This window comes from Oryza brachyantha, chromosome 1 (assembly GCF_000231095.2).
Source record: "Oryza brachyantha chromosome 1, ObraRS2, whole genome shotgun sequence".
NCBI lineage: Eukaryota > Viridiplantae > Streptophyta > Magnoliopsida > Poales > Poaceae > Oryza > Oryza brachyantha.
Genome location: NC_023163.2, coordinates 5,705,221 through 5,722,112, shown reverse-complemented (window position 1 = coordinate 5,722,112; position 16,892 = coordinate 5,705,221). Strand labels below are relative to the sequence as shown.

At 38.2% G+C, this 16,892-nt stretch overlaps 2 protein-coding genes across 2 annotated transcripts; both read left to right on the top strand.

Moving 5' to 3' along the window:
* Positions 1 to 541: 541 nt before the first annotated feature.
* LOC102705853 (cyclin-A1-1) lies at positions 542 to 4,957 on the top strand. Its single transcript, XM_015832742.2, has 11 exons — positions 542 to 822; positions 1,614 to 2,022; positions 2,134 to 2,267; positions 3,251 to 3,343; positions 3,438 to 3,571; positions 3,661 to 3,736; positions 3,808 to 3,884; positions 3,973 to 4,006; positions 4,104 to 4,253; positions 4,352 to 4,486; positions 4,570 to 4,957. Exons 1-11 carry the CDS (start codon positions 607 to 609, stop codon positions 4,639 to 4,641), a joined length of 1,530 nt encoding a protein of 509 aa, XP_015688228.2. The 5' UTR covers positions 542 to 606; the 3' UTR covers positions 4,642 to 4,957.
* A 4,913-nt stretch (positions 4,958 to 9,870) lies between these two features.
* Positions 9,871 to 12,454, top strand: LOC102705570 (salt stress root protein RS1-like). Its single transcript, XM_006643894.3, has 5 exons — positions 9,871 to 9,980; positions 10,169 to 10,290; positions 10,394 to 10,483; positions 10,579 to 10,666; positions 11,630 to 12,454. Exons 2-5 carry the CDS (start codon positions 10,186 to 10,188, stop codon positions 11,977 to 11,979), a joined length of 633 nt encoding a protein of 210 aa, XP_006643957.3. The 5' UTR covers positions 9,871 to 9,980; positions 10,169 to 10,185; the 3' UTR covers positions 11,980 to 12,454.
* The last annotated feature ends 4,438 nt before the right edge of the window (positions 12,455 to 16,892 follow it).

Sequence of the window (16,892 nt, the reverse complement as noted above, 5' to 3'; positions counted from 1 at the left end):
CTCGTCGTCGTTCACCCGATGCACCACCAGGACGGTCGGCACTCGGCATCGCCGCCGCAACTATCACCGCGACTCGAAGAGAGATGGAGGGAGACGAACGAGAGAGAGGGAGACGGAGAGAGAAGGGAATAAAAAAAAGTTTATGTGAGCCCATCTTAAGACACATGCACTATAAGGTAAAATCTTATGTATAGTTTTATTTTATATGGCACTTTTTTTTTTCCTGAAACTCCTCAGAGCTCGATAAAGCATGCCCTTACGAGAAATCGACTGAGGACAGATAATAATTTTCGACTTAGGTCACTTCAGCCTGCATGAACAAACAACCAACAAACGGTCACTGACTCCATCTGCATCCGAACGGCACAGTAAGCACGGCGGCAGGCACGTGGGCCCCACCTTTTGTCTGCCGCAACGTTTACCCGATAGACCTGGTTTGAAAACTTCTATTTTTTTTTTTCAAATTTGAAATGGTGCACGCAGTGTCCGGGAACCAAACCCTCGCCTCCGCTGCGCTCCCCGCCGCCCCCACAACCCTAGCCCCGTGGCCGGAGTAGGAGGGGTGGTGGTGGTTGTTTTGAGGCGGAGCTTTCGCGCCGTCCGTCGATGATGTCGACCCGCCGCTCGTCCTCATCCTCGGCGATGGCGACCGCGGCGGCCAAGCGCCCCGCGGTGGCGGAGGGGGGAGGGAAGGCGACGACCGCGGCCGTGGCGGCAGGGCAGCAGGCGAAGAAGCGCGTGGCGCTCGGGAACATCACCAACGTCGCGGCCGCGGGAGGGAGGGCGGCGACCGCCGCTGGAGCCGGGAAGGCCGGCAATGCGGTAGGGTTTTTCTGTTGCTCGCGTTGATGGATCGATCGCTGCGGGATTGGGCGCTTACTTTTGTCGAGACCTCGTTTCTTCGTCGCGCGTTGGGTCGAGACCTTTTGGTCGTGCTGTGTTTCGAAATGCTTCGTTTTGCTTCTTGGTTGCTCCGGGGGCGGATCAAGTGCACATTTCTGCGTTCTTTGGCCATCTGTATATAATTTTGGTTTTTCTCCCGTTGTGGAGGACACACGCTTCGATTTGTTACTTTCAAAGACAACCAGCAGCGTTTCTTGAATTCGTGTTCTTGAGTTCTTTCAGCCAAGATTTGCATTTCTTCATCAATCAAGCAGCATTTCTTCAGTCTCTTGTTGTTTAGCCTACAAACGTACTACTCCATCCAAAAAAGACAATTTCTGGGTCTGGTATGTCCAGCTTTTGATCATCCGTTTTATTTGAAAAATTTATTAAAATTTTTAAAAAAATTAGTCGTAGGTAATTTATCATGCAGTAATAATAAAAATATTAATCATAAAAAATTTTCAAATAAAACGAATAGTTAAAAATTCTATCAAAAAACACAGAAATTCGTTTATTTTGGTACGGAGGTTGTATCTCCCCTTTCCAAACCCCAAGATTTTCTTGCTATTCTAATTCAAATTTGAACCTCTGCCATGGAGCATAAAGTTCATTTACCACTTTCAAAATAAAGCTTCTTGTTTGCTCGCTTTGGAATCTTCTAAATTTGAACTCCAAAATGAATATAGCTTTGAAACAAATTAATTCCGTTTGTTCGATTCTCCTTGCAGAAGTTGAATTCAGCTGCCTCCGTTGCACCTTTGAAGAAGGGATCTTTGGGTAGTGGCCGCAGTGCGAGCACGAATCGGGCCTCTGGAGTGAAATCGGCTCCCACCAAGCCAGCTCCGGCGATATCACGCCATGAGGTCGCCGCGCAGAAGGAGTCTGTTCTTCCTCCTAAAGTGCCTAGCATTGTGGCGACTGCCGCACTCGCACCTGCCCCTGTACCCTGCAGCAGCTTCGTCTCTCCTATGCATTCAGGAGATTCAGTTTCGGTTGACGAGACAATGTCGACGTGCGACTCGATGAAAAGCCCAGATTTTGAGTACATTGATAACGGGGACTCCTCCTCAGTTCTTGCTTCCTTGCAGCGAAGAGCAAACGAAAACCTGCGCATCTCAGAGGATAGAGATGTTGAAGGTTTGTTTTGGTTACTGAAATTTGCAGTGATGGCCAGAATTTGTGTAAAGTGGCACTTTTTATTGGACGTGTTTAACTGTTGATTGATGTTATCCTTTGTTTCTTTTGTAGAAGCTAAGTGGAAGAAGGATGCTCCTTCCCCAATGGAAATCGACCAAATATGTGAAGTTGACAATAACTATGAGGATCCGCAGTTGTGTGCCACTCTTGCTTCTGACATCTACATGCACTTGCGCGAGGCTGAGGTAGTACATTCTTGTTTGCTTGCTCATGATTGCAGACTTGATTGCATCCAATACTAAACACAAGAAAAAAATTTACTTTGATGAGACTAAATTAATAAGACAATAGGTCCAATGGGTATAACTGATACAAGGCATATTACCACGGGTCCGCCTCTACTGGAAGTATAATTTAATCGACACCGTTGATCTATTTTTATTGGACGACTGGGATTAAATTATACTACCAACAATATTTGGTATAGTAAAATTTGAAGGGGCAATGTTGTCCTTTTTATTGTGATCTTTGTTGCCAAAAAAACAAAATTAAAAAATACTACTAATTAATTAACAAAGTACTACAAAAATACCTTTTTTTAATCAATGGCTGAGATTAGTTCTACTGATAGTATAATAATACTAGTAGAATGCACTAGAGAGGGACCTATTACCATGGAACATTGCATTATTCCAATGTAATCTAGTCCTACCTCCCATCAATTTTATTTTTCGCTTCGGACAGATGTTTTGGCATGTTTCCTTAGTAATTTGGTTGTCCTAAATGCCAAGTAATTATGTCTAGAGGGAGTATCATGATGATCTTCATATTTCTCTACAAGCCCTTCTTCTCTGCTTTTCCCTTTGTTGGTGGGCAACTACATTATCCACCTTATCATCAAATCAGACTTGTTTTGCGACCGTAATTTTCAGTAGTTTGTCCTGCATATTATGTAAACACCTTATATGAAACATGCCTGAAGTACAATTTTTCTTAATTGCTGATCCCTTTTAATGGCCTTCACATTCTAATTACTTAGAGCATAAAAGCACAACCACTATGATATGTAGAATTTGTAATAGAGTTATCTGCATAAAGCATTGATTGATGCGACGGATTGATATATGACTTTGATTGTTGTAACCAATGCTCTTGATTCTGTGACTACTGCAGTTAGTTTGATTAAATTCTGTATTTACATTGTGGTTTTCTGTTTGCCTTGATGCAGACCAGGAAACGTCCATCAAGTGATTTTATGGAAACAATCCAAAAGGATGTAAACCCAAGCATGAGGGCGATCCTGATAGATTGGCTTGTGGAAGTAAGCTTTAATGTCGCAAAAATATTTTACTTGGCAGGAGCCTAGAGACCACACTCATTACTTACCATTCTATCCACTCCTTTGCTTTGTGCAGGTCGCTGAAGAATACCGTCTTGTTCCTGATACATTATACCTGACAGTTAACTACATTGACCGCTATCTTTCTGGCAATGAGATCAATCGTCAAAGATTGCAATTACTTGGTGTTGCTTGTATGCTTATTGCTGCGTAAGATCTGACTAGCAATTTTTCAATTTATACTCTGCTTAGTTTGCATCTGATTCTTGCATACTCATTTTGGCATGCTCAAATATCAGGAAATATGAGGAGGTATGTGCACCTCAAGTAGAAGAATTCTGCTATGTAACTGACAACACATACTTCAGAGATGAGGTTCGTTGTGCATCTGTGAACACATATGTGGGCAGTTGCTTTGTCTTCATGGCTAACACATAGATAATCAGGTTTTGGAAATGGAAGCTTCCGTCCTGAATTACCTGAAGTTTGAAATGACAGCACCTACGGCAAAATGCTTTTTGAGGTTCTATTCTCTTCCATAGCATTCAAGTTTATGATGCTGAAATGAGTTGAACTCCACTAATCTAACTCGTTCTTCTTGCTTACAACAGGAGATTTGTTCGTGTTGCACAAGTATCGGATGAGGTGCTGATAGCCTAAGCATCTCCTGCTTACTTCAATTCCATACCTGCTAGTATATTGCCTATATGTTGCATTGCATTAACAGCTTTTCGTTGTGCAGGATCCAGCTTTGCATCTTGAGTTTCTAGCCAATTATGTTGCTGAGCTATCACTGCTGGAGTACAATCTGCTTTCTTACCCTCCTTCACTAGTAGCGGCATCGGCTATTTTCTTGGCCAAATTCATACTACAGCCAACAAAGCACCCTTGGGTAAGTGGTGGCATGACCATCCATACTTCTTTATATCAACAGTCAAATAAAAAATATACAAGAGCTAACATGTGCTTCTCATTGTAAATTGGAAGCAGAATTCCACCCTTGCTCATTACACACAATACAAGTCATCAGAGTTAAGCGACTGCGTAAAGGCATTGCACCGCCTTTTCAGCGTTGGTCCCGGGAGTAACCTTCCAGCAATCAGGGAGAAGTATAGCCAACATAAGGTATAACTTTATATCCTCCCCCCATTTTCTTCAGTTAGGTATACAGTTTCTAATGCTGTCCTCCTGTAACTTCATTCCTGCAGTACAAATTTGTGGCCAAGAAGCACTGCCCGCCTTCAGTTCCTACCGAATTCTTTCGCAACGCAACATGCTAAACTAGAAAAACCCAGGATTAGTTACAGTTGCTGACTGAATTCTTCCTCCAGAGGCACTTGTGCCAGGTTGAGCTGATTGCCCAAGGCATGCTGATTGCCCACCTGTTCTTTCAGGTGGTTTGGCTTAGTGTAGATTCTAGATATAGGCGGCCGCTGCCTGCGTGTGTGGTAATGCTGTGCTTTCTTCTATCTTCCCCTTCTGCTGTTCTTTTCCCTGTACCTAGATCCATGCTTTTCAGTACATTGTACATCGGAGTCCTGCAGCAAAAGCTTGAGGCCATGTTCTTTTCCTAAAAACATCATATCGAATATTTGGACACCTAAATAAAGTATTAAATATACATAAACATTAAAACTATTACATTGTTACGGGAAAACAGTGAGACGAATCTTTTGAGCCTAATTAAAACATGATTAGCCATAAGTGCTACAGTAACCAACATGTACTAATGATGGATTAATTAGACTCAAAAATTCGTCTTGCGGTTTCCAGACGGAATCTGAAATTTATTTTATAATTAGACTATGTTTAATATTTTAAATATGTGTCCAAAATTTTGATTTGATGTTTTTGTAAAATGTTTTTGCAATCTAAACCAGGCCTGAAACATCTTGTTTGTATTGGCATGATACATGGAAATATTAGCTGCCAACCTGGGCGTCTTCCAGGTTGATGTATGAAAGTCTGTTCGTGTTGCTCTTGTGAAATCCCAATAAGAGCATCACATTTTAACTGTGCTCATTCTGAATAAGTTCCATGTCCACTCTGTGCTGCTATCAAGTACTAGTACTAGTACTAGCATTCTTCTTGATGTTTTCTTGTCAAAAGTAGCATTTGAACGAATTACTTCTCATCTTTAGGCATAGCAGCTTCATTTTTTTTCCCCCTTCTCTACTTGTTTCTGTTGACGGATACATGCAGCTGATGTGATCGACTTAAGCATAATGAGCCAGGGTGATGCTCGATCCAGTGTATCTGGACATATCTTTTCCAACAAAAATATCAGTCTCATCGTTTTGCTTAAATTAATCATAAGCAAAGCAACTTATTAACAATAAAAATAATTTATAAGTAAAATATTAATATATTTTTTAATTAATCCAATAACAAAGGGTAGAAAATAAATCATGTAAAAATCACTAAAATTAACTCCAATTTAATTGTAAAATTTAAAATTTTAATTATAAGCATAAGCATACCTGAAAAGATATGGGACTATATATTTCTTAAACAAACGCGTTAAGAACACGGAATATTCTGTCAATGTACCTGTCAATGCAATCTTGTTGAACAAGTCTGTAGTCATGCTCAAGCTATTTCCATACTGGATGCTAAGGACAGCTGTTTCAGACGTGCATGCCTACGTATAGCACAATCATACTGTACTTAAACTAATTAATCGTTGTGAAAAAATGTAGTAATCTAGAGAGATCGTGCCAACTTGTGCCATTAGCAAATCACGGTTAGCAACGACCAATTTCAAGAATATATGACAGCTAAACTGATGGGCCTGGACGGTTCAAGAAGATTGTGTGTTGCATGTATAGGAATGTTTTGAACTTGTTGCATGATTGATTGAATTAATTTGTGCCTGATGGGGTCATTAGCATATATAGTAATTGATTCATATATTTTATTAGTTCCTGTATTTTTCATGATCTGTGATGAAGAATTGTTGTGTATCTATGTACATACATACCACTTACATATAAAAGACTTGGATATTATGGAATGATCTAATATCAATTAAATGGGTAGAAGTAAGATTTCGAATCCAGACTGTCTAATCCACCACCTCGTGAAGCTAGCGAGAAAATCTAGGTGTTTCTCCACTTACATATAAGAGAATATGTGGATGTATATTGTATGCCTTGGAAATCAGTAGCTAACTCACCTAAACTTTCTGTTTGAGCAGAAGCAGTAGTTGGGACATAGATGCTCTGGGGGTGTCACTGTTTAGGAATTTTGTTAGTGTAAAAGCAACCAAAAACTATTCTTTATGTTTGTGAATATTTGCAAGGAATTATGATTGCAGGATTCCTAGATCACTGTGAGATGGTACTATGTAATCACCTCATACGTAGTACAAAGGAAATATGATTACAAAAACATCCTCAATCATTGTAAGATGGTACTCCTAAATCAAGTGTATCGAATAATTAATACCAACTGCTCCTGAATAAATAGTTGTACAATTAGCAATATACTAGTACATATACTACGTATTTTTTGTGGGGCAGATGATTACATACAATTCCTAGTATTCTTGGCGAATATGCTGGCAAAAAGGGGAAATACATTGATTTTTCTCCTAGCAAAAAATATTAAAAAAAACTCTGCAATTTCCTTTATTTTGCGATGAAAATTCTTCACAATTTCTGTCATAACCATAGTACTCATTTTGCCAAGAAGGCAACAGAGCTATTACTTGGAGGGATGGTTTGGTTATCCTGAATAATAACCTAACCTGATTGGTGATGCAGACAGTATTTGCACGGAAATTAAGTTTTATTCCGTTGGGTATTAAACAAACGAATCTTAGCTCATCAGTTGAGTGTCCAGTCATTACAAGTAACTTGACCTGGAAATTTTGATTCCTGGGGCTCCTAATTATCTTTTCAGGAAACCATTTCTGACCTAATTGATTGTGTGCAGAGAAGCAGAGTTGAAGCACACCATGGTTGCTTGTGTGCTGCACACACTCAAGCATAGCTTGCTGACTAGAACAAAATAATGCATAAAATTTTTTTTCAACTAATTTAAGAATTGGTGTTTGTTGATTGAGGAATGCATCAGTTATTAGCTGTTCTCGTTACATGGCTCATAAACATCTGACAGCAAATGAGGGCTGTCATGTGGCAAGTGGGCATGAATTCTATTATTCAGGACAGTAGAGGAGGGCCTATGTTTTGTGTTGTTTTCTTTCAATTTTTTCATGTAGTTATTGGTTCTTGCTAGACCCAATCTTGCTAACTATATATGAAACATTTTATTTCCACCAAAACAAACAAATAGTCTTATATCCCAAAGGAAAAACAGTTTATTTATACTTGCAGACTCCTCCTCATCATCGTCATTATAATTATTATCGACATCTTCTTATTCTTTCTTGTAAAAAGAAAAAGAAGATATACAAGAGAGACATGAGAGATACAAGAAGAACAAATAGACTTTTTTTTTCTCTCGATATAAACAGAAATAGCGTATATATATCCGAAGTGGCAGACACCTACGGCCAGTTGGGAAGGAGGGGAGCTGTCATGCAGGTAGAGGTACCATTCATGCCAGCACACTGGAGTGCAACACCCTCCTCTCCATACAACCAGCCTCAAAACCCTAAAATATCCTAATAAAAATCTTGAAGGAAGGAGATGTGAAGGGTATTCTAGCTAATGCTGCAAGTTAACTTACTAAACAAACACTGCTCAACACAGCTGCTGGATTTTGTCTAACCTGAGACCATTAGGTGGCAAGTTAGCTGGGGTTTTGCCCCATTAAACTTCTGATCAATGTAATTGTTTGAGAGTAGTATATACTATTTATATATTGGCTTCTTTCTTGGCCCAGGATGAGGGCTGTGATTGGCTGGGAGTTGCTTCTTCGAGGAGCTCACGCTACCTCTCTCTCTCCTTGGAGGGTGTGGGCCCCACAGTCGAGCAGGTGTGGGCCACACGCAAGAATGCCAGTGCCATGGACACTGTTAGTATTATCTGGCTCTACCCGATCTTCTGTGGGGTTAAGGATGTGAGGCTTCCCCTAGTCTAGCGAGTGGCGTGTTTCGAAAGATGCAGTTGGTTAAGGGTTTATTTGAAACGAAAAAAAACCATATAAATTATGGGGATTTATTTTTAATAGAAAATAATCCTATAAATCTCTTTGAATTAAATGACTAATTCCTACCAATTTCTTTGACATTTCTATGGAATAAGCTATTATAAATGAATTTTGGAGTAAAATAAGCATAAGGTCTTACGTCTGACTTTGTTGTGTCTATAATTCGTGTGTTTTTATGTGTACCAATCAAACATCAATTTTGAAGTTTTCCTGGCGTTTTGAAATCCTGTAGGAATTCAATGTGTCTGGCATGCCATTTCATGTTTGTTTTATTCCTGTGATTTCACAATCCCGCATTTTAAATAAAATCTAAACGTATGTTCTCAAAAAAAACTCTAAACGTAAATTGGTATAATATGTGGTGGTAGTTACGGTAGGCTCATATATATCCAATTATATATTTTCTTCGTTTCACATTATAAGACTTTTTAGCTTTAACTAGATTCATTTGTGTGATAATAAATCTAAACACATATATATTGATATATTGATGAATTTAAGTAAACCAAAAAATCTTATAATATGAAACAAAGTATGTATGTGGTAACAACATGGAAAAGTTTGGACAATAATATATAGTTATTGTTGTTTAGCAAAATCAATGAGAAAGACATTGAATTAGCCCGGGGCAGATACATGGTGTTGCTGCTTTTGCTGAAGTTTAATTAGCTTTTAAATACACACTACTTTTAGAATAAGGTAATAATAACACGATGTGTCCAGTATATATTTCATAACATTCTTGCTTCTTGCAAAAGAGACGCTAGTTTGATGTGAACTCGCTATCAATAATATACAAATAACCCCTTTCCCTAAAAAGTGATTAGTATCATATAGGAAAAGGTGCATGCTGGATGATGATCTCACATTCAGGGAAAAAAAACCAAAGACAAGGGAGAACTCATTAAATTGCATAACTAATTCATATTTTTCTAACTATTGGTTTCTTAACTTAAGTGCTCCTATTTTATAAAACGGCATATATACACACACGCAAGCAATACTATTTCCCTAATTTTTATAACCCTTTATTTGCTTAAATAAATTACTCAAATCAAAGTAACTTCATCATCATCCATCCAGTTGATAACAGATTACAGAGTCATGGCACAGAGGATCCTAGCCACACAAAAAAAAAGAAAAAAAAACACTTCCTCTTCTCTCTCGTCCAGCGCAGCTTTCAAGCCTCCACGATCCACCACCATCTCCTCCGTGGCTTAATGACACCCCTTCCATAATCTCCTCCATTTTGACACTTATGCCCCTGCCACCTCCAAACCAAATGACCAATTGAGGGTCATACCCAGGGGCATTCATGTAAATATCTCCCAAGTTCAGGGTGGCTTTCTGGCCAGCCCATTATATATCACTCTCATGGGCAAGGGTGGCTCCTGTACTGCTGCCCATTGATAGGCTGGTGATCACAGCTACAACACATCACAGGAAGGAAGCCAAGAAGACATCTTCCTTTATTTCTCTCTTTCTTTCTCCTTGCTGCCTACATGTATGTTTCTTCTCTATCTTGCTCTGATCATATATTTCTTCCATGGATTCATTCCTTGATCTCTAGTTTCCATGATAATATAAACTCTCCTGTAGATTTTTGTTTTGAGTTTTAAGAAGGGATTTTGTTGTGGATTTTTTTTTCTTATGATGTTTGTTATTGTTTTTTGTTATGATTTTGGAGTATAGATTCTTGAAGGAGAGAGATGGCCAGTGTTTGGAAGACCAAGGTTCTCCCTGGACTCAACAAGTTCTTTGACAAGGATGGCAAGAAGGCTGCTGCTGCTGAGTTCTTGAAATCCTTCAACAAGGTAGGGTACTAGGGATACACACACTCTTTGGAAGGTGAAATTATGTTTATTTTCACATATTTTTTTATTGATTGGTTTGTGATGTGTATATGTGTTTGTATAGGAGGAGATTGGCAAGGAGATTGATGACAAGAAGACAGAGCTGGAGCCCAAGGTTGTGGAGGCTGTTGAATCATCTCCTCCTGAGATTAAGGTAAGAGGTTTTCAGGTGTTCTTTTAGGTTTCTTGAGGACATCCTTGCTCAAGTGAGATGATAATTTACATCCTTTTTCTGTAAAAATATTGTAGGCTTTGTTAAAGGACAAAAAACCAGCCAGCAAAATCAAGAAGAACGCACCTGCAGTCACCAAGTTCCTTGAGGAATTGGCTAAGATTGGTAAGAATGGACAAAATCAAGTATTATTGGTTTTCTATTTGATCACATCATGTACGGAATATAATAATTACAGTATTTTTTAATAAAATATGTAACTTGTGTTTTTTACATTTCCATGTAAAAATGCATTTTTATATGAAAATAAAGAAGGTTTATCACCCTTTAGTGTATTTCCAAAATAGATCATAACATCAGAAAGAAGATAATTTTTTTAAAAGCATTAGTTACCATTTAGCAATCACCCTTTTTGTAAACAAATAGAATCCCTAGTTGCTTTTAGCCATCTTGCTTATCCATTCTATTATGTTTTTATTCGATAGGGACCTTTACTATTTACCCTCTGAACATCAATCTGGACTTTATTCCCTCTTGTTAGACAATTGAACTTCATAGGAATCTTCTCATCTATGTCTCTTTGAACAGAATCTCACATGCTAACTCCTTTACCATAGCTGATGCGGACAAAAACCAAAATAGTCAAACAAAAACCAACGAAACTAACAAGGTTTTAAGTTAAACATAAACCATAAAATCTACTCTTTCTCTCGGTGTACCTTAAAATATCTCGTATGTGTGAGAAGCCTCAGATTTGGGCACAACTACAAAATGATAATCACCCCATTTTTTTTTTGCTTCTGTTTATGCTTATAAGTCAAAATTTAAATTTCTAACCTTAAAATTAAAGATGATTTTAGGATTTTTTCACCGAAATTTATTTTCCAACATTACTTTGTGATCGCTAAAAAAATATATAAAAGTTTCATTTTTAAATTATTTTGCGTTTACAAAACTGTCGTTTGACCCCAATATTGAAAGGATTTCACACTACTATTCCTAAACAAACATTTTTTTTCATTAGGTGGCCCTTAAATATTTTATTTTTTGATGTACAAAATAAAAAATAAATTTCCATGAATATTTTTCTTATAGTGAAACTTATCTCTCTCTCTCTCTCTCTCTCAGAATTCCCCGGAGCCAAGCTGGTGAGCGACGCGGTGGCCAAGTCCGGCACGACGCCGGTCTCGCCGGCGATCGCCTTCATCCTGGAGAAGGTCGCGCCTTTCGTCCCCAAGGAGGAGCCCAAGGCCGAGCCGGCGGCGGAGACCACCTCCCGGGAAGTCGCCGTGGAGGAGGAGAAGAAGGAGGAGGAGGCGGCGGCCCCAGCCGAGCCCGCCGCCGCGACCGAGGAGGCGGCGGCGGCGGCCGAGGCCCCGTCGGCGGAGGTGGTAGAGGAGAAGAAGGAGGAGGCGGAGAAGCCGGCGGAGGCCGCCGCCGAGCCCGCCGCGCCGGCAGCTGAGCCGGAGAAGAAGTGATCACTGCAGAAGCAAGCAAAAGCTAGCTACTTTGCATGGTAGCTAAGCCAATTAAGCTGGTGGTAATTAAAACCAAGATTAAGTTAAATGTGATCACTGTCTCTCTCTGTCTGCAACAAAAGTAAGTACATCAAGATACACATACACTTGGCATGCAAGAACATTTGTTATGAAATTCTTTCACCCTTGATCTTTTCTCTCCTATATATCTGTATGGTCGCCTCATCATCATTTGTAAATTAATTTATGTGGGGTTTTTTGTTTTTGGGGTGATTAAACATGTGTAATTATATTCATATGTTTGTTGGTCATGATAAGGAACTTGTGTATATTGTCCATATCTTCCTTTTTGTTTTTCAAATTTTCGGCTTGAGGTGTGATGAAGATATATATATAGACATAAATCTACACCCTCTCCAATTGTAATACAAATTGATTGCTGTGGATGTATATGCATGGTTCTAGTTTGTTGTTATTGTTAATCCAAACTTGGTGACATTTTGGTTACCTAGGGGGAGAAAAATCTACCTCACATGTCATGATCAACTTAATTTGATTGCATATACGTAAACAAAAAATGGTTAGGTGGGAAGGACATGTCTGGCCTTTCCAGTTAATTGTTCCATGAGTGATATGATGCCATGCATGATGTGCATCTTTATACTATCCTCTTCATCCCCCCCAAAAAAAAAAGACTCAACCTGTGGCCACTTCTATTACAGTGAATCTAGATAGACGGTTATGTAAATTCGTTGTACTAGAAAATGTTACATCTGATCGTAGGTCAAGTCTTTTTGGGACAGAAGAGTAGCACATAGACAGTATCCTAATTATGGATGTTGTTTTGCAAGCTTCACAAACTACACGTACACATCTTAACTGAATTTTAGTTTTGCTGTAAGGTACTCACTAATTATTGGAAAAATTTAGAGATATATAAATATTGATTTTTTTTCTCAAAATAACACTTATAGTCTATCCTACCATCTTTTTATTGAAAAAAAACAACATCAGCACAATATAAAAAACACACAATTTTGGAATTAAATTCTTTCAGGCTATATCTATAAAATCTAGTAAGTAAACTGTATAATATTCATCGATATATTACATACTTATACAAATATCTATATATTAATAACTCCAGGAACATTCTTTTACAGAGACAATAAACATTATATAAAAAAGTTCAATGTTTGAACAATACTGGACTTCAAGCTACTGGACCTAGGTGATGACATATCATCTTGATATATCCAAACTTTTCCTCACAAGATAAGCACGAGGAATATATAAAATTTTCAGTGACAAATAAGCTGAACACTCTGGTACTACATGTGTACCAAATCATGGCACGGAACTTGATTATTCAGAGATAATTAATTACTGCTTAGGAACCTGAAGCAAGCAAGCAAAGCCCAGAAGCTAAGCCAGAGCCAGACACCAATCAGTGACACGGCGAAAACGACGTGAGCTCGATCCTAATCACTCGCAGTCACTGCACACATCTCTCATTGAAAAAAAGAAAAATTAAAAAGAAGAGGTCGAAAGGGAAATGTTTAATTGATTAATTAACTGAGCAAAGAAGAGAGTGAGGCTCCAAAAAGAAATTAAGAAAGGGAGTAGTAGTAAAGATGTTGATTGATAATTAAGCTTTTGCCTTGGATATTTTTTTTCTTTTGCTGTTTAGGTCAAGGGCAGAGGAGTCATTTCAGTTCTCTGTTTATTCTTTTCTTTTCTTCTAAATACCTGGGGCGTTTGTCGCTGTTTTTGCTCAAACATCACAAGGTCCACAGACATGGGCACTTCAGTATGCCTGTCTTGAGCCTGCAGGATTGTGTGATGATACACCGATATATATATATATATATATATATATATATATATATATATATATATATACACTGTGAAAAAGAGGCTTATAATTAAAATGGTATAGTTAGATTATTCAAAATATCAACTTAGCTGGGATCCATTCGCTTTTTAATTACAAAAGAGCATGTTTATTTTTTCTTTTAGTTGAGGGCATCGTCTGGACTTGTTTAAAAGTTACTTGCAATCAGTGGCAGAGCTTGAATAAATATATAGATGCAATTATATTAAAGGTGGAAGATTTGAAAAAAAAAAAGGAAAAGAAGAAGTGGCCATTTTCAAGTTTATGTGCTTGGTATAAAAAGTGGGGAAGATTCATTGGAATCTAAAGCTTGCTGTCAAACACACAGTACATAAGAACCCATGGGAATTAGATTCCTTCCATTGGTCATTTTCGGAAAGGATAGGTTTTTGAAAAAGACAAACAGGGGAATGGAATCTTCTCTTCAGTGGTATTTACCTTTTATTTGACTCTCTTTCAAGTCTGTCCCTATATAATTTGTCTGCTAATACTATATTTGATTTAGGGATAAATGTTTTTAAAACCTAAAAATGTATGTCTTAAAGCCATACAATTACTGGAAAAAATCTCTGAGTTATTAGTAAGGAGCATACTGCTTAGAAAACATCTGCCATGAAATAAAAATCGATATAGTGAGAGGAACTGTTTCTAAATACAGTTGGAAAAGTAATAGAAGATATTTCTAGGTTTCTTTTTGCTAATATTAGCTAGTGTAAACATTTCTGTCAATATAAATCTGATCTGATATTCTCATTATCTTTCGGAGTTTAGTTGGGCAAGTTACATAGAGTTGTCTTGAACGATTGGGATGTGTTGGTGGTTGGTCTGGTAGAGTTTAGCCAAGCCAGGGAAGTCCAGGGGCCACAGGGCCAGGAGCCCAGGACTACTAATATGTATGGTTAAACAATAGAGATTGTTGCTTCCCAGGCCCTAACTACCTCATGCTAATTAAATTGAGAAGTTTAATTTGCTAGTATTATTAGTTTTGAATCATTACCTAGCTTCTCCTTATTCATTTCATTTTTTTAACTTAGACAGTACAGTGCTTCCCACATAGAAAACATGTTATTGGTCGATATATTATTTGTAAAAAGCCGATGAAATCTTAACACTATAAATTTAACACGGCGGCTCAAACTATTTAAATGTTACTGTGGACCTGTTTAAGGAGCTTAAAGATTCTGGAAAGCAGCTGCTGAAAAGCCAGCTTCTCGTAATCTGGAAAAGCTAGGAAACCAGTTTTTGGCTTCTAGTTCATTTTCTGGATTCTGCAACTTCAGATTCTTAGAAGTTGCGTACTGTTTAGAAGAGCTTCTGACTTCTGAAAGATTCTGTGAGAAGCTACGGTTGCCACAAGCTTTTCAAACAGGCCCTATATCTGATCCCTTCACTATACAGTACTTAGTGGGGACTTGAACTTCCAAGTGTTGCTGACACACTATTTGGATTGGATTAGCTGATGTATCTCGCATAGGAAATTATAACTTGTTAATAGCCCTGAATGTCTTTGTAGTGTGTAGAAGGAATTTGTCATGCTATAGCAGCAAGTGTCACTATTGATGTAGCAAATGTGATGCGTTTGTGCCATCTACCAATGTTTACATGACAGTAGCCATGATTATGATAATATGAAAATTGAGCCACAAGCTATGCTCACTAAGGAAACATCAGATTGCCTTCTTCTGCTTGCTAAAATACCCCCCGTGTGCTTGATACTTATGCCATGGTGGTTGATAGCTGAGAAGACAAGAGAAGTTTCACATTAATATATTTATCTCTAAATTAATTATAACTTCGACAACTACCATGATATCTACTGGTAGCAGAAATAAATCTTCCGTCTTAGTTTTATATTATCAAAGTGGCTTTTATGCGGCTTAATAAGCACTAGTTCAGTACAAATTGTCAACCTGTAGTTTAAGTTGAAAACAAATATATTTTGGACGGACAAGATCATTGCCAGATGCGAAAGACAACGTGCATTTTGGGGGCCTCCCGAATATCGCGGCGCAAATCACAGCCACTCTCGTCAGGGCGACACAGCATGTGGATGCAGTTAATAATAATTCTGAAGGTCTGAACTAACAAACATGGCAGCACGCATCTTTTGTATAATTGTCTGTATGCTCTGATATGGTCTCTGTACCTGTACGTGTGTGGCATCTGTATATGTGCATACGAAACGGATTGGACCATGGCTGGCATCTTGCTACCATGCATCTCCAATATTGCAGAAATGCGGAGCAAAACGGAGGTTTTTTTTTTTTGAGATTTTGATATCTTCTGATAAGGCCATGTTTAGTCCCAAAAACTTTTCTCACAAACATCCCATCGAATCTTTGGACACCTAAATAAAGCATTAAATATACATGAACATTAAAACAGTTACGGGAAAATCGTTAGACGAATCTTTTGACCCTAATTAGAATATGATTAGTCATAAGTGCTACAGTAACCAACATGTGCTAATGACAGATTAATTATGCCCAAAAGATTTGCCTCGCAGTTTCTTGGTGGAATCTAAAATTTTTTTTATTCGTGTCCGATAATCCCTTTCGATATCCAGTTAAACGTTCAACGGACCCTTTTGCCAAAAAGCTTTGGCAACTAAACAAGGCTGAGAGACCTTTCTGTCTTGATCTTTTTTGCTGACAGTCTGAACGTTTTCTGGTCTTGTTGATCTGAACCTGATACATGATGATCTATCAACAACCTGAACTTTTCAGTTACGAGCATGGAAACTAAAAGACAAGAAAGTTCTCGGTTCTCTTCTCTATAACGACTAGGTGATAGAATAATATTTTTCAAGTACAAGAAAACTATGTTGACGAGGTTAGAGGCTTTGTTAGTAAAATCTGAGGACTCCTTCGGAACGGAGTACTTTCATGGGAATTTCAAATGATTCAAATCACAAGAAAAGTTTCTCAATTAGACTGTTTGGAACATAGGATTGAAGCTAGCTAAATTTCTTTGGATTGTAATCCTATACCCCAATTCTACAGGTATATTGTACATGAGC